Here is a 26,579-nt window from a genome sequence, read left to right as displayed (position 1 = left end):
GGGCTTCTGGTGAGCACGTCACCGTCCTGTTATGTCGGGGGTAGCACCTACCCCCACCCCCACCACCCCATCAAGAAAGGATGGCCCTGAGGCTGCGCAGCCCTGCCTGGACGGCTGGACTCCCTCCCTGTCTCTCCTAACAGTGGGATGGGCTGAACAAACCCCCGCTGCCCGGTGAGGATCCCTCTGACGGCCCCTCCCAGGCGGCACCTGGGCTGGGGTAGCTCCAGTGCCCTCACCTGGGCGACGGGGCAACAGCTCTGGGGCCCACCCAGGAGAGACCACAGACCAGGGACCCTCCAACAGCACGGGGGAGCCGACGGCACTCCCACTCGCTCTCTTCCCTCTGGACGGCGAGCACAGCCCGGCTGGCGCTCAAGAGGGGCACTACTGTGGGTGGCACACTGAATGCCCACAGGCCCAGCCGCTGAGGCTCCCCTTTTGCAGATAGCCTAGGTCGATATTCCTCTAGCTGACGCTGGCTTCAGAAATCAGACTTCCAGGGCACAGGAGCTGCAGGAGGGGAAACAGCACAAAGCCACGCTCAGCAGAGGAGAGCAAGGGGAGGTGGATGCTGGCCGCTCCGCAGGCTACCCCACGCCCGCTGTGCACACCTAGTGGGGACGGGGTTTCTATCCTGACGGGTGAGTGGAGCTCCGGCTGCAGGGGCAGGGGCGGCTCTGGGGCCCTGGCTGGATACCTGAAAGTCACAGGAGCCACACGTGGCCATGGCTGGAAAACTCACTGGGACAGCCAGCCACGGGACCATTCTGGAGCCAGGGAGCACCCCCCATGTCTGACCCCACAGCAGCATTTACAGGATGCCCTCTCTCCGGGACACTCAGTGCCCCCGGATCCTTTCACCCACCTGCCCAACAGCAACCACGGAACCACCAGGCTGAGTGAGTGACCTCTGGGCTCCCTGGTCTGGCACCTGGCACAGAGGCGCCTGGGCAACACCAGCGCCCCTGGCCTGCTCCCCGTGCCCGCGTACTCTGGTCGGACACGGCGCATCACCTGCCCTCGGAGCCTCTGAAGCTCTCCTGGGAGTGCATCGCGCCACCGAGGGGCAGCTTGAGCCTCCCAAGGCCGCTCTCTCGATGGGCCGGCCCACATCGTGCGCTGGAAGGGTGGCCAGCGGCCTCAGCCTGTCTCAGGGTCACTAGTGAACCCGGAACGGCAAACCCCCCCGTTCCAGGATCTCTGAGGCAGGTTGTGGGGGAGTGGGAGTGAGGGGGAGTCAGCCAGACCTGCTGCCTCTGCTTGCTGAGTGGCCCCAGGCACAGGACCGTCCTCTCTGGCCCAGTTTCCTACCCTGTGATGTGGGACAGCCTGTCCACCTCGTAGGGTCGTGACATTACAGGTGACAAGAGTAAAAGTCCCAAACCCAAGGCTGGCTCTTAACAATGCTCCCTTCTCCCAGCCCCAGAATCACCCGGGTGCCGGCACTGCTCAGAGCCTGTGCCCCATGATGTGGTCACTTGGATGGCAGGGCTGGCCCAGGCCATCTGGCGGTTCTTTGATCAGAGGCGGTTGTCCTCTGGAAGTTTCTGGCCCACTGAGGCTGGCAGAGTCTGTTGGCACGGGCACTGGACCCAGCAGGATGCCCCGGAGGCTGATCCCCACCTCACCCTGGCCCCTCCTTGCCCCTGCCCTGCGGAACATTCCTGCGTCCATCTACAGCATGGCCGGAGGCCGCTGGGTTCCCATCTCAGCTCTGTCCTTGTGACCCTGGACAAGCCCCTTCACCTCTCTGAGCCTCAGTCTCCTCCTCTGTAATAAAGGGACAGCGATGCCACCTCCTCAGATTCACACGCATGATTAGAGACGATGCACGTGCTGTGCCCACGCACAGTGGGGCTCAGCAGACGGTTGCGTCCACTGCTGACCACCCCTCAGGGCACTTCGAGGACATAAGACAAGTCATTGCACTCTGGTGCCTGGAGACATTTCTCCCAGCCTCTTGTCTGACAGCTGGCCAACTTGCCAGGGCTGGGGCCTGCGTGGACACAGCTGAGGGCGGGCCTCGGGCCGCCAGCAGGAACTCTGATGTCAGCCAAGCTTCAGGGCCCAGGCCCACGGCACACAGCCCACCCGCACCCCCAGAGGGCTCAGCCCTGCCTTGTCCACACTGGTCTTCAGCATTCAACTTGGCCTCTCTCAGAGGTCACACGTAGGAGAAACATCCTCCTTGCAAACGCCAGTTGCTAACGAATCGTGCACAAACCACCCCTCAATGTATGTGCAGAGATGTCGTGGGAAGCACTGGGACCTGACCCTGGGCGATGCTGTGCCGGGCCCCCAAGCCCTCGGAGGGGCCCGCGATAGGTCAGAAGGAGTCAGAAGTCGGCCAGCGAGCCTCTGGTCCATGTCCTCCAGCCTCCCTGAGTTGCCAGATGCACACACCAGGGGTAGGTCCCCAGCTCTGCGACTTCACTTGGGCCAAAATAGCTCCAGTAGGGACTTGGGGAGCAGACAGGTACCAGGGCAGGCAGTGCAGTCAGGGTGCAGGTGAGCTCAAGTCGACACAGGCTCTAGTGGCAGACCTGCTAGCCCTGGGGAGGAGCCCGCGGTCCAGAGCCAAACAGGCCACAGAGAACCTTCCGGGCTGTGTGGTCTTCAGGAACCTGGCCTCTCTGAGCCTCAGTTTTGTATCTTCAAAAGGGGCCGTTTACACCTACCGCCTGAAGCTGACATCAGAGCAAATGAATGAATGCGGAATTCCCAAGAGCTTGGCTGGCACACACAGTAGGTCCTCACAAAAGGCAACCGCCAACACCAGGCTGATCTCCAAGTCGGTTCCGGAAAAGCCAGCCATTGCCAGACGTACATCCGCTACATGGGGTCTGTCACGGACGAGGACGGTGCCTGGAACGGCAAAGTAACGGCCTGGCTCTAGCGTGACGACAAAGCAGAGGCCTGCTTTCCCTACAGATTTGTTTCCAGGCATCAGACTCGGAACATCCCTAACGTGCGTCCAGATGTCCAGACGTAAGGACAGGCTCTGCCTCCCGCCTCTTGGGGGGGGCACCCCGCGTCAGAGCACCACCTTCCCCCCAAGTGGCCTCCACTCCTTTTAAGTGGACAAAATGCACCAGGACGACGGTGCTGCCCTCGCTGTGACCGCCTGTGCCTTGTGTGTAACATCTCTCCTTTGGGGAGAACATGCAGTGAGAATCTGGGCGGGTCAGTTTCACTCTGGCCAGGTGGTTAGTTTTGTAATTTAAATTTTGTTTTTCTGTTGCAAAAGGAATAGACGCTCATTAAACATGATTCTGGAAAACTGAAAAAAGGAGAAAGAGGCAGCAAACATTTTTTTTTGCATTCTCTGGGAACCCAACACATAGTAAAGCTCCCTCCTGGAGGGGCCTCTACTCTTCTGGAAGCACTTCCACCCTGGGGTGTCCTTCTGAACGGCCACAGAACCTGCCACCAGGTGACCTCCTCACAAGGCAGAGGATCCCAACTCAAAGTCCAGGAACACTTCCACACGCCCAAAGCAGGACGCCCAAAGCTACCCCATACCTGGCCCCTCCGAACCTTCCAGAGACCCACCCGACGTTACAGGTGGAGGTCAAAGAGATGGTGTGGCAGGTGGGCAAACCGGCTCACAACGGGGGAGGGACCGGCCCAAGACCTCGCAGCAGGCCGACGACAGAGCTGCGGGTGCTACCGAGGCCCCTGCACGCTGGTCAGCAGTGATCTCCCCAAGGTACACCTTTAAAAGGGCTGAATGGAAATTGTTCCCGACCCTCCATAGCGGGACAAAGATGCTAGGCCCCTGGGAGGGTGCTGGGCACAGACACGCTTGTTCACCACCAACCCGTGGAGGTGACCGACGGGAAGACAAGGGCTGCAGTGGGTCCCACCCAGGGGCTGCAGGCCCAGGGCTGACCTGGAAGAAACCGGCCACTGCCGGGAGCGGGGAGGTGAGAGGGCCCCACACTTTGTCATCACCCCCTGGAGGAAGAGGACCCCTGTGAGCTGTGACAATGTAGGGGCAGGACCAGGAAGGATGTCTGTGAGTTGGAAATATCTACTCTAACTGAACAGAATGTGCCAAGACGCACCGATGACATCTGATGGGCCGACGGACCCCTGCCTTTCACACCCAGTGATCTTCGGGGAAGAGGCCCACAAGCCCCATGGGCACTGCTACCAGCTGGTCTTCCCAGCTGGAACCCCCAGGAAGAAGCGTGGTTCCCCTTGGCCCCGCGTTACCCCCCGCAGTCCACCCTCCCGGCCACAAGGGTGCAGAGCTCGGGCCTGTCCATCCGGCGCCATCACACCCGTTTGTGACAAGGTGTGGTTTCACAAGCCCCGGATCTGACCTAAAAGGGAATGTATCTGGTGAAGGCGGAAAAGTAAACTCTGTCCGCTTGTTTCTCCGAGCGCCTCGACCCCCTGGCCACACTGGTGCGCTTGATGGCTTACGTGTAGCCCGGAACTCAGGGAGTTGGTGCACAGCCTTCTGCTTTGTTCATTCATGAAATGCTCCCCAAGAGCCTGCCCTGTGCCGGGCTGGTGCTTCTGGCCTATCCTTCTCAAGGCGCCCAGTCTCCCAGGGCAACGGGTCTGTAGGGCAGTGGAGAGCAGGGAGGGCTTCCAGGAGGAGGTGATTCTGCGTCACAGTCTGAAGAGGTGGGGGATGGCGCTGTGGAAGGGGGAGGGCAGGTTGCTGGGGGCCTCTCGAGTCCCATGAAGGGGAGGCTGGACTGCAGCCAGGAGCTGGAGGGGAGCCTGCAGGATGGGAGACGGGGCACAGGCCTGCGTTGTGATGGCACATTCCTGGGTGGGCAAGACAACGGGCACCGTCCGGCAGGTGGAGAAGGGCGTCGGGGAGATGCTGAAAGACAGCAGAACTGGAAGGACTCGGGACGGTCTGGGTGTTGCAGGGAGGGGAGTTGAGGATGACTGGGCAGGTCAGAAGCTGTGGGGACATCCCCCGGGAATTTTAGGAGGGAGGGGGGGATGGGTGTGGTCACAGCAGAGGAAAGTCCCCAGTGGAAGGCACCCAAGGTCAGGCCCCAAATGGTGCACTGTCCAGGCAGCCTGCCTGGAGTCTCTCGTCTAGTTACAGGGCAGCCCCAGATCCAAGCCAGAAAACGCACCTTCTTTCTTCTGCCCAACTCTATGGTCTTGGCTGTCCCCCTCCTGTGGCACCAACAGTGATAGCTGCCACCCTGCTTTGACCTGTCACCTTTCTAATGGGCCGCCTCCCAAGCCCTGCCCGCCTGAGGCCCCAAACGCAGCTGTGGGCAGAGGGAAGGTTCTGGGGTTTAGGACACTGGCTAGTCTGGCTTGGGTGCCACCATTTAGAGCTGCGTGAGGGGCTCAGCCTCCCAGACCTCAGCTTTCCAGGTGGGGGGCACGTCAGAGTTCCATGAGGTCGCCCCGATAACCGATGTCGGGGCCCAGCACACCCAGGGGCTCCATCCCTGTGGCACACGGCCAAACTTGGGTGCTGGGCGGCGCCTGCTAGTCTCCGGGCACAAGGGGCTGAGACGGGAGGGGGCAGTGCTGCCGGCCAGGGGAGCCCGCCTGCCCGCCATAAATCACCACGCCAGGCTTTATAATTATCTGGGCACTTAAGCTTCTCTTCCTTCTTTCCCTGGGGAAATTTCCATCATTTCCTACATTATCCCAGTCTCCCCGTGTGTCTAAATCAACCTCAGCCAGCGCAGCAGGCTGCTGCTCTGAGCTCACACCCTCGGCCTACTTTACTGGGGAGGCCGGGCTGGGGTGCACAGAGGCAGTGGCTCCTGGGGCGCCGTCATTCAGACCAAAGTTCCATTCCTGCCCAGGACAGAAAACGGAAGATGCTACCAGCCTACCCTTTGAGCTGCAATAATGATGTCCCCAGGGCCCGTCGGCCGCTTCTCCTGCCACCACAACCTGTCAGTAAACCCAGGCAGCCTCCGGCAGGGAGGTTTGTGCTCCCTGGGCTCAGATGAGGAAGAGGAAGCACCATCCATCGTGCTGGCTACCCAGGGCCTTCCAGCAGCGGGTTCCAGGTGACCTTGAGAAATGTCAGCCTGTCCCCAATTTCCCTGGAGACGGGCCAGGTGAGGGTCAGCCCCGCCGTGGGTCTGCGGCATCCTGGGATGCACTGCCTGCTTCATTCACGATGGGGATGTGGGGTGGGTGCAGTCTGACGCCATCACCTACCACGTATCCAGCCTTGACCCCAAGTCTCACCTAATTTCCACACTAACCCGGCAGGTCAGTGTCACTACCCCCATTTTACAGCCGAGGAAACGGAGGCCCAGGGAGGAAAGCAATCTGCCCAAACCACCCAGCAAACCACTCCCTGCTGCTATGAAGGCCTGTCACCCCTGAGGTTCTGCTCCTTGTCATAAGCTGGAAAGTGTCCCCAGTACAGCAGTTGCAGGGACCAAGCAGAAGCCAGCCCCCACGATATCTGTGACATTTCATGATAAGCAAGTGGGAGCTGAGGGTTCTCATGGGAGGAGCCAAAGCACCCACTGGGCAGGTTGGGCAAGAATGTCCCCTAGCGTCACCCGTCATCTCCTGTGAAAGGAGGAGTGGGGGAAGACGGCACCTCCGCCAGAGCGTCGGGCTGGGTCTGCAGCAGCTGCCACGGATCAGCCCTGGGCGAGCTCTTCAAAGATAACCAAGCATCGGCGCTCCCCCAGGTCTCTCACAGGCCCCTGATCTCCCTGGAGGATGAGCCAGCTGTTTTTTTTTTTTTTTTTTTTTAAAGCTGGATCTCATTTTCTGCCCACATTTCTGACCTCCGGAAACCTCTCGGGTAGTTTTCCAGAGCCCTCTGGATTCCGTCAGGGGCACGGTGCATGCCTCTGCTCACTGCATTCACAGCCAGGTCACTGGGCACCCAACAGATGTCAAGCGGAGCCTGGCGGGCACAGCCGCCCACAGCCAAGCCCTGCCTTCCCCACCGTGGGTCCACGGGATCTGGCTGGCTGTCGGCCTCTCAAATTTGATCTCCGGTCAAATTCCATGGCTCCTTCCTTCAAAAAAAAAAAATCCCTCTTTGAAAACAAAAATCCCAGAACTGAGACTCCAGAAGAGCTGGCGTTGCTGCAGCTTCATTTTCTTTCTCCTTCTTTTGTGGCGTTGCAAGGAACTGGAGAAACACTTCAACCCTCTCATTTTACAGAGGGGTAAACTGAGGCCCAGAGAGGGGAAGGGGCCCATTCAAGGCCCCCTAGTGACTCTATGGCACAGCTGGGACGGGAGACCGGGGCCCCTGACTCAGGTCCAGCGCCTGCGCCTCAGCAGCTGGTGGTCCTGGGTGAGAAGAGACGAGGTCTGAGCCTGTAGCCTGTTAAGATCAAGAGCAGCCACGGCCCTGGGTGGGACTCTGGGCACTCACCCCACTGAGGGACGTCAGCCAGGATGGGCAGGCCTAGACCACTGGGTGCCCTGGCACAGGAGAGGCCGGCACTCAGTAAATGCAGCAAGAAACCCCTGGGAGGAGCCCTGAACTTCAGGGGCAAGTCTCAAGGAAAGCAGGCTGCCTCTAATGGAAACCAGTCAGCGGGCCAAATGCAGCAGGACCCCCAGTCCCCGTGGTTTCCATGGGGATGGAGGCGGAGCCCTGGCAGGCCTGCGGCAGCAGATGTGGCCTGTGCAGGGCTGGCGTGGGGCGGTGGGAGGGGCGGCGCCTGGCAGCACGGCCCTGGGACGTGGCAGGCCCGGGGCTGGATTTGCTAACAAGCCTGGGGCCGTGGGTCTGCCACCTCCAGGGAGCCTCCTGGATTCCTCGTTCACTCGCACTGGCTGCTCCAGACTAACTTTCGGTTCCCCACCCGTACCATCTCAGCCTGGGCCTGGGCCTCCTGGAAGGCACCCATGTTTGCTGAGTGACGGCCCCCTTGCCTGGGAGCTGGGGACAGACCCTAGCCCTCCTGGCTCTAGCCCTCCAGCTGGGGACCCGGCGCTCCACGAGGTCTGCCTCATCTGGTCCCTGACAGTGCCGCCAGTCCCCTCCCGCACCCCAAGCCGGGGCCGCCCAGAGCTGGCTCCCTAACCTCTCTGAGAGGTGCCCTGGAGAATCAAGTGGGCGCTGGGCCACCCACCCTGCGAGGCAAGGAAGCTGCAGGATCAGGGACAGAGTACCACACAGGGGGCCGGGCAGACGGGCACCGACAGCGAGGTCTCTAACACATGACGGGGCGCCTGTTTGCCGGCAGAAAGCTGCTTTCACAAGAGCTTATCCTGCCCTGCACACAGCACCCCGACACCCCTGTTCTACCCTTACCTGTGGGAGCCCCCTCACCCTGGGACGCAGCCATGGAGCAGACCTCAGCAGGTGCCGATGACACCCAACTCCCGGCCAGTCCACGGACCCCAAGATAAAGTGAGTGCGTCTCCACGGGAGAGAGGTCAGGGTCCTTCAGACGTTGAATGGTGCCTGCAACCAGCCCCAAGGAGAAAAACCTGAGAAAACCCCTGGGCTCCTGGTCTACACAGCAGGCTCCCCGTACAGTGGAAGGGTCTGGATTTGGCACAGAGCAGAAAGGACCATTTTGAGAATGCTCAAGCCTGCAAGATGGTCTTGCCTGTTTTGGGTTTCTACAGCATCTCCCAAAGGTTTGACTCCTGGTGTCTGAGTGTTAAACTCTCTGTAGAGCTTCCGACATCACCTGGGCCTACAACCTCGTACACTTTCCCACCCTGGGCCGTAGGAACAGAGAGGAAGGATGACCCACGGCTCCCTCCTTCCCATCGCCTGCTGCCACACTGCGCGCTGTCCACGCCCGGCCAGCATTCTGAGCACAAAGGCCTGGAGCCTTGCCCAGCTGGGAGCTAGGGGGCTTCGTCAGCCCAACCGGCAGGCCCGAGATCCTAGAGAAACAGCAACCCAGGCAGAGACGGGTCCTGCGGGCCCCCAGAACCACCACAGTCTATGGTTCCTCAGGAGGGGAGGGATGGCGGCAAATCCTGGCTCTCCCTTGGGGCAGAACTCCAAGCCAAAGGGCAGGTCCTCCTGGTGATGGCTTTGTGGGGAGAACGCGCCGAGGTCAGCATTTGTGAGAGGGACCCTGTGTACGCTGTTCCCACGCCGCGGGGTGGGGGGAGGGTGAGGGTCCTGCAGTCACGGACCTGGGTTTGGGTGCAGGCTCTGTCACCTGCTAGCTGTGTGACTCTGGCAACATTCCTTGGCCTCTCTGAGCCTTGGTTTTCTCAGAGAGAGAACCGTTAACACCCACCTTCCACACGGGTGTCTTGTTTGTGCCCTATTCCGGCACCAGAACAGCACTGGCACATGCTGGCTCTGACTGGATGTTGAAACAAAACGGAATTGGGCAGATTAAATTTAAAAATGGATGTTTAAAAAGAGTTGATTAAAGTACTCGGCCCTGAGGACTTCCCTGGCGGTCCAGTGGCTTGGACTCCGCGTTTCCACTGCAGGGGGCGCGGATTCGATCCCCGGTCAGGGAACTAAGATACCGCATGCCGCGTGGTGTGGCCAAAAAATAAAGAAAAAATTAAAACAAAAAAAAGTACTCAGCCCTGGGTCTGGCACTTAGTAGGTCAATGAAGGTCAGCTGTTCCCCGGCCGGCAGGGAGAGTGTGGGTCCTGCAGTCACCGACCTGGGTTTGGGTCCGTGACCCCCAACCCCAGGGAGCTGAGTCCTGTTTGCAACATCGGACATCGGCTGGCCTCCCATGGGGGGAGACAAGTGCGGCCCCCGCCTCTCTCCAGTGGGCCAAGGCAGGGGCTTTCTGCCACTCGGGTCCCCCCGCTGGTCCTGCCCCAGCCGGTCTCACTCACCCCTACCCTGGCAGCTGGACACTGACTGCAGGACACGCCTGTCCCTCGTGGCACCGCCGAGGCTGGCTGCCGGGCCCAGGAGTCACCACCTGGAAGTTGTTTCCCTGGGCCTCCCGCTGGCATTGGTCACGGACCGCTGGCATTGGTCACGGGCCGGGCAGGAGCACCAGGCCCGAAGCTGAGACCCTCGAGGCACACCCACCCACCCACCTGGTGCCGAGAGCCTCGGAAGTGCTGGCGACTTACTACTGCGTGTTCGCAGTGACAAAGGCGCCGGCCGGAGGGCACCCTCTCCACACCCCGAGCCCCCCACGCAGCCGCTGGAGGCCTCGGCCGCCACGGTGGGGGGCCGCTGGCTTGGACCCGGCGCGACGGGCTCAGGTGGGACCCCTCGTCCATCGAGTTGAAGGAAGCAGCACAACTGGGAAGCTCTGGCGGGCGGGACGGCGGGAACTGGCCGCCTGCCCCCAGGACCCCTCCGCCCACGGCGGCCGGAAGCGCGGGCACACCCATCGCAGGAATCCCGGGGCGGGGCCGGCGCCCAGGAAACTGGGCCAGAGGTTCCAGCGCACACGCTGCAGCAGCCCGGACCCCCGGAACCACCCCCGACTCCCTTCTGAGGTTGGGGGCCCGGCTTCTGCCTCCCATCGTGTCCCCCGAGAGTCATAGGGACCCAAGGCAGGACCCTCTTCCCGGGCCCCCCACACCTGCTCCCGTCAGTGGCAGGTGACGGCGTTTTCCTCCATGAGAAACCTGTGGGTAGGACTTATCCTCTGCCTCACGGGTGGGGAAACCGAGGCCCAGAGGGGCAGGCAGCTCACCTGGGCGCCCAGGCCTCCGGGCTCTTCCCTCGAGGCCACAGCGAAGGACGAAGCAGGCCAGCCGCCCGGCCTCCAGACAGGCTCCCACTTGCCGTGTCTGACCGCGCCCCGCGGCCGACGCTGTCGCCCCACTTTTAAGATGAAGCATCAAGGCCTGGCAGTAAGAATCATCCTTACCGAGGCCTTGTTTGCCCAAAGGTGGGCTGGGGGTTCACGCCGTCTCATCAAACCCCCCTCCCAGTCCCCGCCGTGTTCCTGGGGTGGGGGAAACGGCCTGCTCAGGCTCCGGGGTGTGCGGCTCAGGGGCCCGAGCCTGGCAGGCAGGCGCACGCACACACAGGCACACACATGTGCACACACATGCAGACCTGCACGGAAGGCTGGCTCTGCCACCAGAGGAGGGTGCCGGCACGATGACGCGCCCACCCCAGGCCTTCCGGCCGCTCCCGCCCTCGGCCGCCTTCCCCGATCCCGTCCTGGGCCTGCCCCGCCGCCATTTCCTCTCCTGGGCTGGAGGCCCGATGCCAGTCCTCCGGGTCTGCAAATGGCCGGCGTCCGGAATGGCCTGCCTCTCCAAGGAGAACGAGGGTGCCTGGCCGAGGCCCAGAGCGCAGCCGGCCCAGCTTCACATACCTGGGTGCCTGTCCACCCAGGACTGGGAGATCGGCCCATCCAGCGGGCAGTGGAGCGCCCGGCCAGGCATCTTCGGGGTGGCCCAGGGACCAGGGAGCACAGGACACCCGTGCGTATGCACACGTGTTACAGTACCGTCGAGGTGCACACACACTGGCAAAGGCACGCCATCCACATCGGGCTGCTGCGTAGACAGGCGTGTCCACACTATCACTTAACGCACCAGGCACACAGGCTTTGGAGGGCGGCAGGCCTGGGCTCGAATCCATCCCAACCATCATCAGCTGGTTGACCCTCTAAGGCTCAGGGCCTCCCCTGGAGGAATGGCGGTGATGACCCCCAACCTTGCGGGCACTTCTGAAACTCAGAAATAAATCGAGGATGAACAGGATTTATGGGGTGCTGTCTATGAACTAAGTGTCGTGTCAAGCGCTTTATGTGTGTTACTGTGAGGTGGGGGCGCTTGCTGTCCCCGTTTTACAGATGAGGAAACTGAGGCACAGAGGGGTGAAATGGCTCACCCTTGATCAGCAAAGCCAGCAACTAAAAATGACTCAGCCTGAACCCCAGCCATGAGTTCTGGAGCTCATGCTCTCCTCCACCCACCCTTCTTTTCCAAACACGGAGAAGCCTGGCATGGTGGGAAGCACACAGTGGAGTATTGTCATGACTACCACTGCCACCACCACTGCCGTTACTATGACGCCATCGCTCTGAGGCTCTGACCCGGTAAGGCTGGGATGCTTCACTGTGCCTCATCTTTGAGAGCCCCAGACCAGTGCCACATTCACGGGGCTGATAATAAACACACTTCTGATGCAGAGACAAGAGTCAAAGACCAACATCAGAAAGGATGAAGTGGTTAAAAAAGCCGAGAGCGCAGCCACTACAGAGCGCAGCTCCCAAACGGCTCTGGCAAATTTCATCAACATTTCACTCTTCCTATTACTTCCCAACACCTCCGCCAACAGGTACATTCCTTAAAATAAACAAGCCGCAACAAAGCACTTCTACTCTGGAAGTTCCACAATTGGAAGGGTGTCGGGCGCATTCAGGACACAGCAGAGGGAAGCACCCTTCTCTCATTCAGCACCGCAGACGCTTGGGCGAGCTGCTCCTGGCCAGGAAGGGCCTCGGAGGCTGAGAGCTGCAGAGCCTGAATCCAGAATTTAGACACGCAGAAGTGACCGTTTCAAGACAGGGAGGGGGCGGAAAAAGAACCCTCAGAACCGATTACCTCACAACGTGAGCAAATTCACAAAATAAACAGTTATTATCATTTGCAAATTATTGTGGCTGTAAAACTGCTCTGCCCTCACGTATGTTGATACGGACCAATAAATTCTGCATTCTGTTATCTTGCGAGATAATTTTTTTTAAGTTTATCGCTAGTGTTTGTAGTTTACCTGTTGAATTTTTTTTTTTTTTAGTTTGGACTTAAATGTACCTTGAGACCATGCAAGATATTTATCATCTGATTTTTCAGAAGCTTCTCAAAATAATTTCATGAAAGTACATAGAACAACAAAAGGTTTAATGTCTTTCCTACAGAGATGATGAGGATATTAAAATCAGAAGTCCCAAACCCCATAATTTTTAATATAAATCTAGTGTTAGGCCGTTCATGATGCAAAAAAGATAAAAATTGGTAATTAATTAGAACATTTAAGGTCCTTTGCCATAGGGCATTTGGAGTCTTAAAAAGATGCAGATGAAGACCAAATTTTAAATTAAACTTTACTAAAGGTGATGGTTTTTCTGCTACTAAATTTTTCAGAGGATCAGAAGATCATTTAATAAGACTGCTTTTAAACACAAATGCAACTTGTTTATTTTGACCTCAGTTCTTCGAAATTGTCGACTCCACAATTGAAATATGCTGTGTGTTCCAACAAGGACCCGGCAGTCATAATGACAGACCAGCCCATCTGTGCTGTGAGAATGTATAATTTCAGTCTATAGTGGAATTTATATAGAAGCGATGATGTGAAAACTGCTATGTGTGGCACTTTCTTAAAAAAAAAAATACTGCTGAGAAGTACTGGGTGCCATGGAGAATGCTGATATTTTTGCCTGATTAAAAAAAAAAAAAAGATTCTGTGGAATTTTACTGATTTGGGGGAGGTAAAGTATTATTACCAGAGTTAAAAAAACTAAACGATAATTGATCACGTATAAGTATCTCAACTTTATAAGGTGTATGCTGAAAAATGTGTTATCCATATATACTAAAACCATTAGATGAACATAATCTCGGTGGAAAATACTAATTTAGAATGAAAATGCTCATTTATGGAAATTAATTGATTTTATGCTGCTTGCCCCTACCTTGTCCAAAAATAAGATGAGTTAATTGCTCAGGAAATCTGCCTATCATTTCAGGATTTAGGATTAAAGGCCTGTTCACCTACATTAATTATAATAAAACTATAATTTTGTTATACTAATAATTTTTTAAATGAGGAGTGGGCAGCTATTAAAAGTATAAATGCTTTAAAAATGATGAACCTTCCCTCTCCCCCCCACCACCAACCTCTCTATACTGTTGACTCTTTTGCCTTTAGAATTTATTACACTCTGGTTTTTTTTTCTATTACTTTTATTTTGTCATCAGTGTTTTATTTGGTGCTTGCTAAATATTTGGGTGGAGTGATCTTCCAGCTTGCAGCAGCAGAATGTGGCTGTCATAATCATGAAAATGTTTTAATTATCTCTGCTCTATACGCCTGTATCTGCAGCCCCAAATCCTCCAGGATCGACTGCTGTCGAATCTAAGAACAAAAGCAGCCGCAGATACTCCTCGTGTGCGCTGAGCTCAGTTTCAATATTTGGTGGTGTCTGCTCCAGCCAGCTGCTCAGGCCTGCACAAACAGGACCCCAATGCCTCCGAATCAGGAAAACAAAAACGTATTCACGTGGGAATTTTCCTCTTAGTTGCAATTCAGAACTTTCGGGGCCTGATTTTCCATTTTCCATAAATCAAGACCCTGGCTGCTACCCTCAAACGTGGGGAAACCGGGCCGTGTCTGCGGTGCTTTTGTCAGCCTGCCAGAGGGTGGAGGTGAACTCGGAGCCGAACCCTGCAAGGCCCACCTTTTAAATGCAAAGGTTCTGGGACCAACAGAGAAACTCAGGCAGCCACGGAGCCCAGCTCCCGGACGGCAGCGGTGCCATGGCTCAGGGACCCGAAGGTCTTCAAGGGAATCTACTCCCTGCCCCGCTGGCCACGGTTCAGGCCCTGGATGGTCAGGATGTCTTGGGCCACAGCTCTCCAAATGCGAAACCAGGATGAGATCAGAGCACAGGCAGGCCCTGGGACCACTCAGGGCCCCCGAGGGTTGGTCTGGTGGACGTGCCCACATGCGCCCCATAAGCCGTCTGTGGGCAGGGTGGTTAGGAACCGGCACGGCAATGTTAGCTGCAACTCCCAGGCTTAAATAAGTGCTTAAAATACAAAGCCCAAAACAACCTAAAAGATTTTCCCCACACTAAGCTGAGAGCCGAAAAGAGCTTCCTGTTTTCCCCCCCTCCCAAAAAATAAAATAAAATAAAAGGGAGAAAGAAACTGGATCGCTCAACTGTGGACATGGCAGCATTAAAGATGCCGGACAAAATGAAAGGGCCTCTGTTTCTCAAAGCAGAATCCACCCTCCCGTGTGCCAGCCTGGCCCTGCCTGCCGAGGAGTTTGCTGGGAGGAGCATGGATGTTTCTGGTGTTTTTCCCTCTGCCACTCCTGGCATCGCCAAAAATTAAAATCATAATAATGATGATGATAATAATAATAATAAGACCTCCCCCCAAAAAACCGACATAACTGAGCAGGAGAGAGTAGGCCGTGCCTATTAATGCCTCCTGAAACATTTGTTCAAATTACAATTGAACATGCAGCTACTGTGAAATAACAAACATTCATTTTTATTGTGATTTCTAAAGCCTATAGCTTTGGATCTTAAAAATAAATGGGTTTGGCTGCTGCATTTTCCCTGCAGTTTTTGGAAGGGCTCACTTCACTGAAGATGTGGGGGGCTGGGGGCGGTCTGAAATAGAATTTTGAATTTCGGATAACCAATTAGAGGGAAGGAAACGTAACAGGCACCGAGCACAAGATGGCAGAGCCCTCGGCTTATCTCCAGCACGAGAGAAGGGAAGAAGGAGACTTACCCGAGGTGCAGGATGAGGAGGTTCTCAAAAGCAAGGAAGTGAAAACGGTGTCCCTCACCCGGCCGGCTGGTCACCGCGGCAAGCAGAGGAGGGCAGGGGCCGCTGGCCAGCAGGCCGTGCCCAGGTGCCAGCCCCCGTCCAACAGGCCCTCAGGCGCCTGGTCTCTGGCCACCATCGTCCATCGGTTCCTCGGTCCTGGCCGGCGCGGCCTGGGCCTCGGCCACCCCGGCACCCAGAGGCAGGGCTGCCAGGAGCCAAGTGGTGCTGGGGAGGCCCCGCTGCCAGCCCAGGAGGACGAGGAAAATGCTACTTTTGTCTCCTGCTCTCATCTGGCACTGGCTGCCCGGGGAGGGGGGGCCAGAGGCGGCCGCTACGGCTCAGCCCCGCCCACCGGGAATTTTTGAAAGATGCTCATGGGTGCCGGCAGGATGGCAGACGTGGCAGAGGCGGGTGGGCCGGACCCCCAAACCCACCACCGGGGGGGGGGCGGCTGGCCAAGCGGGAGAGGGAGGGGGCAGCAGGAGCGTCTGGCCACTCAGCGGCCGGCCCGAGGAGGACGCCGGGAGCCGGGCCGGGCCCGGGCGCCAGCCCTCCCCGTGGACAGGCGGCGCGGCCCTGGGCGCCATGTTGCGAGCCGCCTGCCTGGCTGGGCTGCTCCGGGGATAGAGGCCACATTGTTCCCACGCTGGGCCCGGCCGAGGGGCAGGCGGCAGCCAGCACCCCGGCCGTGCTCCCCGGGATCCCCTGCAGCGAGCCCACTCTAGCCGATGCCCTGGGAGGTTATGCCGTCAGGCTTGAGAGCCGGACCACTGGCTTGAACCCAGCCTTGGGTCCAACTGGCCACCTAACCCCGGGCAAGCCACGTCACCTCTCCTGGCCTCAGTTTCCCCATCAGTACACGGGACAGGGGTCTCAGCTCCAGCCACTCCAGGCTGCTGTGACGACACAATGAAAAATGCACACAGCCAGGCCGCGGTGAGGGGCCCAGGGTCGGGCTCCAGGCCCATCACCACACCCCATTCAGACCGTCACAAATCCACCAGTTTCACCGAGGCAAATCCTCCACCACAGCGAGGAAAGGTGACCCGTGCCTGGCCTGGGTCAGTGGGCTTGAGGTTCTAACACAGGCACTCTCACTTGGAGATTTATCGGACCTGGTGGCCCTCTCCTGCAGGCACGGGCCGTGGCCGCTTGGCCAGCCTGCCCAGGTCTCTCCATCGGCCCTTTCTGTGGCCAGGAGCTGAGGCGATGACCGCCAGGCTGTCCCTGTGCAGGGTGAGCCACAAGGCTGCCAGTGTGGGCAGGGTCCCCGGGCAGGCAGGGCCAGCTCTGGGGGTGGAAGGGACCGCGTGGAGTGACCTAGGCTGGGCCACCGAGGCCGGAGTTCGCTTGTGGGCCCTGGGTTGCTCCCCGGCTTACGGGCCTTTCTGTGGCTGGGAGCTCCCCCTGCGCCCCGGCTGCCGGGAGTACGTTTTATTTTAATACTGCTTTATGCCTGTGCAGAGACAGCCATGCCCAAAGCACAAGGCCGGGGCGGGGTGGGGGGGAGCGAGAAGGAAGAGGCCAGGAGGAGCCCTCTGATCTTCGGGCTCTGGTCTCACGCACGCGGCCACGTGACTAGCTCACCAGCTGATGCCAGAGACAAAGCAGGTAGGATTCCGATGCCACGCGCCCGACCAGGAACGCTGGGAATTCCATTCCAGGAACTGCTTGGCACGGCTGCCAACAGCCTGGCCCCGGGAGGAGAGGGTCCCCCATGATCCGTGGGGAAGGCCACTGAAAACTGCGGGGCCATTTGGGGGCTGCCCTGAAAGGAGGAGGTGGGCACCCTTCCTCACCGGCCTCCCCGACACACACACACACACACACACACACACACACACTCACACTCACACTATCACCACGAGCAGAAGTGGCCGCTGCTGTGCCCAGCTGGCTGCCCAGGAGATAAAGGCCTCCACCCCAAGGCCTGCGGGCCAGCGTGGGGTCCGGGACACAAGACATCAGCTAGGGCGGAGGGGCAGCCAGGCCCAAACCAGGCCCTTCTCGGATGCACTGCATGCTGTGAGGTTTGGCAGCCACGCCACAGTGCCGGGGCCAGAATCCCCATCCACAAGCCCTTCTCCTCCTGGCAGGGCGGGGAGGGCTCCGCAGGTGACATGCATGGACCCTGACATGCTCAGGACACACGTGGCCCTGCAGGCCAGCACCTGCGAGTCTGGTGCCTGCTCACGCCTGCTCGGAGCCCAGAGCTGGTGATGTGATATGCAACCCACCAGAGCGTCTCTTACTGTTAAAACATATGGAAGACTGAAGCCCCGGCTCCATCATTTCATTATAATTTAAAATGTAATTATAAAAGGCTGATTTGAATGTAAATATCGCTCTTAAACACACGAAAGACGAATCTAGATTTAAGAGTCCCAAATCAGCAGGTAAATATTTCAGCTAAATGCTCTTCGTAACCATCTGAAATCCTAGAATTAAAGGAAGGGCGATTCACAGAAAAACCCAGCCCTGCCTTTAGAAACCGGGGCAACAGGGACAAAATTCTTTTTTTTCATCTTAAGGGGAAATTCTATTACTCCAAAAACAGAAAAAGAAAATGTGGCCTTTACTTTGTACGTCCCATGCACACATTTTCTCACCACAACTACCAGGCTCATTTAGCAATAATAACCATCACCTCTGGGGTCATATATCTACTCAGAAAACCTCTTAGCCACTGATCCAACAGTGGGCCTGGCCGGCCGTTTGCAGAGGTGCCCGATTTATCCATCCACACGGATTCTGAGCCATCCCTAGAGGCAAGACTCCTGAATCCGGACTGAAACAAGTTTCCCGTCCAAAATTTCACAGTGAGACTTTGCAGCATTTTACTTTCAAACCCCTCTCCATTAAAACAAACAAACAAACAAACAAAAAACCCAGTAAATAAAAGCTTGTGTTTTAGGGTTGTTCTGCCTCATGTCAGGAGATTTCAGTCTTTTCCATTTCAATTTTACCAACACTACTCGTGGCCTCAGAGACTGTTACGGTTACCCCCCAAAGAGAACTCTCTTCATAGCATTTTTTTTGGGGGGGGGGTTAATGCAGAAGGTGAAACAGACCACAGCTAAGAGGTTCCAGGATTTTTGTTTTTTTAAAGATGCAACAGCAATTTTAAAAACAAAACCTCATTTTTGAAGCCAGATATTATAATTTGCCAACAAAGTCTTTGGGGTAAAGGGGAAGCCTGACAGGGAGGGGCCCCTCTTCGTCCACCCTGATCAGGGCCACTCCCTCTTCTGTCCTCCACCTACCAGTCTGAGGACCCCCTAAGCTGGTGGGGGGGGGTCTCAGCCGATTGTCCACCACGGCCTTCCCAAAGCCAGGAAGATTGATTCTCCGATGTTTCCATCACGAGCCCCAGCCTGATCAGTTCCTCCCGGAGTCCCTAACGTGAGCCTGGGATCCAGGCCTTGCTTCCCAGGGCGCCTTCCTGGCTGCACTGAAGCTGGGCCTTGAGCAGAAGCCAGGGCCGGCAGCTCCAGCACCAGCGGCAGCCACTGAGCAGGGAAGATGGAGGTGGCTCCTAAGAGCCTCAGAGTAAAATCCCGTTCCTTCTGTTTCTTCAGAGAATGTCCATCCGGCTCAACTCTGGGCTGCCAGGCTTGTCCAGCTGGAAGGGTGTTCGAGAGACCATGTGTGGCTTCGCCAAGTCAGGCCAGATCCCAAGTTCATCGGAGAACGGGATTAAGGGAGGAGGGAAGGACACCAGAGAATCACAAATATTGTCCAAAATTGCTCTTGGTGGCTTTCCCCCCACCCCCTGGGGACAGACCCTTCCTCTTCTTAAACTCAGACAAAGTGAGTTCGTCTCACTTCCATTCTGCGACCTCCCAGCAGACAAAGGCCGACCAGGCCTGGCCCGAGGGAGGCTCCATCCACCCCACGATCCAAAACCTGGCTACCTTTCCAATGCTTGCCAACATGCCCCCGTGGCCTTGCAGAAGAAATCACAGAGGAAGAAAAAATAAACTTGTGAAAGTTTAAACTCCACTCGATTAAAAAAAAAAAAAAAAAAAAAAAGGCCAGACATTCCCACTGAAATTTCCCAAGAGCCACAGGTCAGGGGACTTTCTTTTTTTCCTTTTCTATAAATCTCATCCCTGACTGAGTTCTCAGGACCTGTGATGCTCAGACACTGGTGCTCCACTGGCCCAGCCAACGGGACACTGGTCAGCCCTGAAAATAAATATTTCATATAAAAGGTCCATTGTCTTTGCCCAGAGACAATTGTTGCTTTTTCTCCCTCCTCGGCTCCATAACATCAGAAAGCATGGCTGGTGCCATCTGGGGTTCTTTCTTGTTCCAACAAGATGTTTTGAGAAAGGGCAATCTTGCTGGGTCTTCCTGGATGGTCAGCTAAGAGAGAAAATTCTCCCAAAGCAAGCGTTTTGGTAAATGTTCGCTTGTATGGGGCCAAAGAACAATTAGCTCGTCAGAGTGGTGAAACCCTCCCAACCAACTGCTACCTGCATTGCCCGCAAGGAGGCTGGCGGCTGGGGTGGGCCACTCTGGACCCCTGAGTCAGGATGTCTTGCCCTGTCTTTCCCTGGTCAGCCCCCTGGGGCCAGCGCCCAGGTGGGCTCCTCGGGTGCCATCACTGGGGAGGTCTCAACTTCCTAGGTGCCGAGGAAGGGGCACCTCGTCCGTAAGCGCGTCCCTAAGCCAAGTCCCTGTGATAAGGGAAGTCCTGGCTTTGCAAGTTCCTGACAGTCTACGTTGAAAAGATCAAGGTTCACTTTCGCTACCACCTGGGGGGTGGGGATGGTAAACTCTCAGGTGTCCTTTCTAATGAAACCAAAACTTGGTTCCCTGCTTCTTAGAAACTAAAAAATATAATAATAACTAGCAATAAAAATGGCGATTACTATTTACAACGAAAACAATTACAACAGCCATTTACGGCGTCCCTGCCACGTGCCAGGAACCGTGGTCTGTGGAAATAATGTTGTCTGAACCTTCCGAATGACCCTCCTAGGTCGGGATTCTTATTCTTGCTCTAGAGCTTGGGGTGCAGTCCCGGAAGGTGATGCCACTTGTCCAGGGTCCCATGGTGAGCCAGGGGTGGGGGCCGGATGGGAGCTGCCTGGACGTGAGCTAGGACACCCCGTTTCACGGGATTTCTGCAAGGGCATTCTCTGTTCTCCCCAGACATGCAGATACACCCTCCCAGCCCGACAACAGCCAGGTGTGATGCTTTTAAGATGTTTTCCTGCCCAGCCTCTGGGGCCTCCTTCCCGTCCCGAGCACCGTCCCTCGCTTGGGGCACATGTCGGTTTCCCCAGACACCAAGGAGCACCCACCCAGGCAAGGTGACCGTCAGGGTGGGAAAAGCCCTCTGGCCCCTCCCTGGGCCCCACCTTCTGCCTTCCGGTCAGGTCTTGTCCACGCCAGGGTGAGGATGGGAGCAAGTGAGCCCCGTGCACGGCGTCATCCATGGTGACCACAGGGACCCGAAAGTAGCCCTGCCGCAAAGCTCCCTGCTGTTTCCGCGGAGCCAAGCAAGATGCTGTCTGCACCTGTTCAGGTGGCGTGTGAGACCTGGGCAGCCAGCTTCACCCACGCCCTGGAGACGCCCAGGCCAGAATTGGGGGCCTCAAGTGGCCAGAGGCAGGGCACGGCAAGGCCCCAGTGCAGGCCAGGGGCCACGCCGGGCCCAGCCCTGGTTGAAAACAAAAACAAGAACACTAGGGCCATCCTCCCACCAGCCCGCCCCGGTCCATAAGACCCTGTCCCCTGCTTAGCACATTCTTTCCCTTAAATCCAGAGTGATAAAAACCAGACAGGCGCCAGTTTCATTTTCCGAACCTCGTCTTGTGGCCTCGTCCTCAAAAATACATTTTTATCCGGGTGAGACATCCCAACATAGTAAGAAGCCCCTGGCGGGACCCGGGTCTCTACTGGGAGTCTCCAGTGGAACTGGGCTGGCTCTAAGGACAAGGACAAAGGCAGGACAGGATGGCCTGGTGCCGAGGCAGGGCCTCCATCTGCGGGGCAGGCCCCGATGTTGGCAGTGGACTCTCAGCCCCATCACATTCCCTTTGCCCGGGGCACACATGGGGCAGGCGATGGGCCTCTGGAGCTGTGATGAACAGCAACCCCCCACTGAGTGGCCCTCGGATGCTCAGGCCTTGCCGTGCTCCCAGTGTCTGGCCTGTAGGCCCGTGGAGAGGGAGCAACCCATACCCCTTGTTTCGGGGTCTGTTTTAATCCTGGGGGATGCCCAACAGTCTGAGCAGAACGCCACACCATCCCTGCCCATCGTGTGCTACATTACGGGTCATCTGTGGACCTGGGAAAACGTCTCCCGCATTTTACAGGCAAGGCCCCGACAGAAGCTGGGCTTTCCGTAATTACTAACCCGTCACCGCCAATGCCACGGCAAGCAGCAGCTCCCGGCCGAACTGGCATGCCTTCTGCAGCTGCGCCCCGGTTTCTGAGATCACTCCCCAATGTCCCACCCCCGGGTTTCATGTCTGCTAACTGCCTCTGATAAAGTCATAAATACAAATGTAAAACAGGGGACCGAGGGAGAAGAGGATGGCCTAGCAAAAAAAGATGGCGAGGATAGCTCTACAGTACGAAGCAAACTTTCGGCCTCGGTGCCAGGTGGGCAAGACCTTATTGAAGTGGTCTCCTTGTCCCTCTGGGTTCTCCCCTCGGATCTGGAAACCAGGCAGCCCGGGGAGAGGGAGGCATGAGGCAGGCCTGGGCTACTCAGGCCTCTGTCCACGTTCCCGGAAACACGGCCACCGAGTGCCAGCTCACACTCCGGGGTGTTATGGAAACAGGCCCCCCTCCCCATTATTTTGTGGTCAAGGCACCCAGCAAGGTTGTCCAAACCACATCAATAAGATGGGGGAGAGTAAAGGGGAAATCACACCTGCGATATGATCGTATCAAAAACCGGGTTAATCCCCCCCAGTTACAGGTTTCATTTTAACAGGATAGGTACACGCAAGTACAAACAAGCATTTGAAAATCCCAAATAGCTAGAACCAACAAACTAAAATAAAATGAACATAGTGCTGGCCTGCAGAGACTGCCTTGGCCTCTGAAGCCCAACTCTGAAGAAATTAATTTCAGTGTTACCTTAAAACCCTGTAATTACGGCCAATGTGCATTCCTCCACCCCCTTTCTTGCTCCCCACAAATTCCCCAGGGCTGCCGGCTGGGCCCGTGTGTGACCCACCTATAAAGGGGGATTTATTATGAAAAGTTATGAGTTGTTTTTCGTTTTATGCCACCATAAACAGCAGCTTCCACGCACAGGGCTTTCACTCCACCGGCCCAATCGGCAGTGCTTGACCGAGGGCCGCCCTAAACCAGCTCTCCATAAATGCCTGACCAGCAGAAAAAAATAAGAAGCACTGCTGGACTGTAGCTTCCAAGGAACCTTTCCGAACACATCTAATCTAAAAACAGATGTGTTCTCTTCTCCTTCTATTCTATGTAAGATGCCTACTAACGGTATTTTATGTGTTCAACAAATTCTCTCCGGCAAATGGCCTGCACACACCTGAGATCGGAAGCTGTATTTCACAAATTCCAAGTTCCAGAATTTTAATGACGGCCATGGAGTTCTTGCAAGCTGGTGCGGCTTCAGGTTCAAGAACAACCTCCTTCCCGGGTCCCCTGGTCTGTGGAAGGCCTGCCGTACAGAAGGGCTCTTCTTAGAAATCCCTTCATTAATATTTAAATATTCACTAAGTAGCGAAAGTGAGAAATGCACTTACCGGCCTCGAGAATCAAGAGTGAACCCAATCGAGACAGGGGCACTCTGCCCTTGTCGGAGGGACGCGCCCGGACGCAGCCGGCGCTGCGCTACCGTGCCCACGGCTGCACAGGCCCTCGGCCATCGGTCTGAGTCGTGGGTTCCAAGTGATTCTCTCCTTCACGCGGCGAAAGGGCAGAGAGCAAAGCGGTGCCATCTCCCACAACTCTTGGCAGGGTGGGACAGCTCCGGGACGGCGCGGGCGAAGCGCACGGCCAGGCCCCACTCCCCTGGTCCCGCACCGCGCCTCGGACCGCGCTGCTCTACTTCTCCTGGCTCCGGCTTCCCTGTGTTGAACGACCGGACCTCCCCGCAGAGTGGCCCGCAGGACACGATCTCCACGTCCGCGACCTGCGCCGCGAGGGACCTTTGTCCCGGACGAAAACGAAAGCGCGCGGGGCCGGGGACGCCCACGCCCTGCAGCGGAGGTCCGCGCCGGCGCGCCCCGCGACTTTCTCCAAGTTCACGTGCATCCCGGGGCTAGCGGCCGGGCTCCGCGGGCCCGAACTTCCAGCGCCGGGCCGTCGGGCGCGCTGCGGGGTGCGGACGGTCACCGGACGGCCGGGCGGCGCGGGCCCGGGGCACAATGAAAGCCGCCGGGGCGGCGGACCGGCGGGCGAGCGCGGGGACAACGCGGGCCCGGCCTCCGCGCGGCCGCTCGTCTAGTGCGGCCGGGGCGCCGAATGCGGCGGCGGCGGCTGGGCACAGACGCGCCGCGCGCCCGGTGCATGCTAATGGCCGGCGGCCGCGCCATGAATTATTCAGCAGCGGCGCGGAGAGGGCGAGCGCGGCGCGGAGGGCGGCCCGGCCCGTGTGTCCCCCGCCACTGCGAAGCCGCCGCGGCGACTTCCCAAACTTTCCCGGGTCGGCACCGAGGATGCGGCCCCCGCGGCGCCTCCGTCCCCGCCCGAGCGCGCCGGCCGCGCTTCCCCCGTTGCCGCCTATTTTATGTCTTTTGTCTCGGAGTTGGCACCTGTCCCAGAGAGCGCGTTTCCCTGCCCACCCCTTCGCCGCCGGATCAGGGCGGGGGAGGGGGTACGGGGGACCTGGAGAGGAGGGGACGGGTTGGGGGGAAGCAAGGCGCCTACGGCCCCGCAGCCCGGGGAGACCGCCCGGGGGCAGCGGCCGTGACGCGCTCCCGGGCGCCCCTGTTCCGCGGGGAGGTCAGGGATTCGGCTGTGCCCGGAATACCAACAAGGCCGCCCGGGGCCCCCGGCCGTGCCCGCTGAGGGTGAGGACCGGGCGCGGCCCCTCCCCGCCTCCCCCCCCCTCCGCCGCGCACCCTCCTCCCGGGGCCGGCGCGCGCGGGCGGGGCGGGCGGCGCGAGCAGCGGATTCGCCGCCCGGGCCCCGCGCCTGGGCCCGCAGCCCCGCGTGCGCGCCCCCGCGGGCACGCCGCCCCAGGGGCTCCCTGCCCGCGCGGTCCCGGCCGCCTGCCCCCGCGGGGTAGGGGGCACCGTGCCGCAGGGAGTCATCAGCCTTCTGCTTCGCGCCCGGCGGCCCGCACGCCCCGGCCGCGGCCCGCCCCCGCCGCCCTGGCACCGAGGCGGCTGCCGGAGCGCGCTCGGCGACTGCGCTCCGAGGCGCCGGCTGCCATGATTGCGGGCAGCGGGGCGCGCGCGCGCACGCTCGGGCCCGGCTTGGGGACCCGGGGCGAACCCACGGTCCCTGGCCTGACCGCAGCCCCGTGCGAGCCGCGGAGTGCGGCCAGGTCTCCAGGCTCATCCCTGCGAGGCTAGTGCTCGCCGTGGAGTTCTAGACGAGGCTCCGGGGCAGGGCTTGGGATCGACGGTGGCAGCGGGCTTCCCCCGGGGCAGGGCGCGCACCAGGAGGACCCCGCGGCGGCTCGTCCCAACACTGCCCGCCCGGCTGCGGGAGGGCCGCGGTGCCCAGTGGGGTGGGAGGCGGGGTTCAGAGGATCCTGTGAAGTGGAGGGGGGCAGCGCACTGTGCCCAGAGATGGGGGTCGCAAGGTGCCTGGTGGAGGGGGGGCCCTCACGGTGCCCGGGGAGGCATGGGATGGGCGGGGGCACCATGCCCGGAGCCGCTGCCCGGCTCCAACCTCGCTCTCTTCCTTCCCCGCAGAAACAACTTCCTGCTCCCCCGGCCCAGGGCGCAGGAGCTGCGGGGAGAAGTTCTAGGCCGCAGCTTTGCTGTCTTGGAGCCGGACGACGACACTGCTGCCCACGGGCCGCGCGGTTCCTAACCGCGCCCTCTCCCGCGGTCGCGACCAGCCGGGCTCCAGGGTCCGGACACTGGTTAGAGTGACAAGAAGGCCGCAGCTGCTTTTTCTGCCTGCTCCGCAGGAGCGCCTGAGTGGTTTCTGGCGCTTGGGGACGCCGACACGGGGTCGCTGTGCTCGGACCCCATCCCCCTGCCTGGGCATGCCCTCTCTCGGAGCCAGATGGACCTGGTTGTCCCCGGATGCCCGCGACAGGGGCCCGAGAGAAAGAAGGCCTCCTGGGCCCCATCCCAGTGTCTCTCTGTGCCTGTCTCCCCGCCCCCCCCCAAGCCGGCCTTGGCATTCTAACCAGTGTCCCTTGACGTCACATCTCGCCATTTCTGTCAACCAATTGAAACTTGCCCGTTGTCATAAAAATATATATACTTTTTATGCCATTGGTAAATTCAAAAGTTCCTCGTGTGCCCTGCTTCCCAGGAAACTTCATTCCACCTTGGATTGGATGGCCCAGGCAGGGGCACTGGCCATGGGGCGAGGCTAGGCTGGGGCAGCTGGAGCAGCTCGGCCAGGGCCTCTGTTGCCCACTGACCCACCCTGGAGGCTCCCTAGACCCCCATGACCTTGGCCTTGAATTGTGCTAGACACACACACACATCACTGCCACCACCGTATGACATGATTTGGGGAGGGGGAAAAAACAGGATCCATTAAGAAATCTTCCAAAATTACTTTCCTATGTGTTAGAATCTTACTGTGGCCTCTTCTTGTTAGAGATGGCTCCCCACCCCCCGCCCCCATGAGAAAATTCAGTTTTAGAAAGTGGAGTAGAAATGTTTTCTGGTTAATCTTTTCACCGAAATCCTGACCAACTTTCACTTTCCATGGCTGCTGACACCAAGCCGAGAGAGCCCAAGCAGGGGTGATTTCTCAAGGGGGTGGGTTTCACTCTTTCCCTGAGGAAGGTCCAGGGTGGCCCTCCCAGCTTCCAGGACTATGGGGTCCAGCTTGGGAAGCCCAGGAATTCTGTGCTCCTCCTTCCTCTGAAAAGGACTCCGAAAAGGACAGCCTGAGACTCAGGAATGCCGGACCCACGTTCTAGCAATACGGCAGAGAAAAACAATCTCTCTTGTCCTTTATAATTTCCTTCACTATTACAGTTCCCAGCCCTGACTAGGACGTGTGGAGTAAGAGGACACAT

At 58.4% G+C, this 26,579-nt stretch overlaps 2 protein-coding genes across 13 annotated transcripts in view; one reads left to right on the top strand and one right to left on the bottom strand.

Annotated features, from left to right (window-relative positions):
- Window positions 1-23,764, bottom strand: part of LOC309812422 (uncharacterized protein) — a 35,330-nt gene extending 11,566 nt beyond the window's left edge. The window contains exons 1-3 of one of the 12 annotated variants that reach the window (XM_082636173.1): window positions 23,164-23,764; window positions 15,380-23,078; window positions 1,750-2,868 (exon numbers count right to left, since the gene is read on the bottom strand). In XM_082636173.1, the coding sequence (XP_082492299.1) occupies window positions 1,750-1,819 (70 nt within the window). In that variant the 5' untranslated portion in view covers window positions 1,820-2,868; window positions 15,380-23,078; window positions 23,164-23,764. The other 11 variants (XM_082636174.1, XM_082636177.1, XR_014295329.1 and 8 more) reach the window with 11 other exon arrangements.
- Window positions 23,765-23,787: 23 nt separating this feature from the next.
- Window positions 23,788-25,920, top strand: LOC309812425 (uncharacterized protein; the record flags this gene model as incomplete). Its single annotated transcript, XM_082636184.1, has 2 exons — window positions 23,788-24,432; window positions 25,285-25,920. The coding sequence occupies 2 exons, from the start codon at window positions 23,788-23,790 to the stop codon at window positions 25,465-25,467; spliced, it is 828 nt and encodes a 275-aa protein (XP_082492310.1). The 3' UTR covers window positions 25,468-25,920.
- Between the last annotated feature and the right edge of the window lie 659 nt (window positions 25,921-26,579).

Source organism: Mesoplodon mirus (assembly GCF_964341445.2).
Source record: "Mesoplodon mirus genome assembly, chromosome: 11".
Lineage (NCBI taxonomy): Eukaryota > Metazoa > Chordata > Mammalia > Artiodactyla > Ziphiidae > Mesoplodon > Mesoplodon mirus.
Note: the sequence above shows the minus strand (reverse complement) of the source record. Positions and strands in the feature narration are given on the sequence as shown.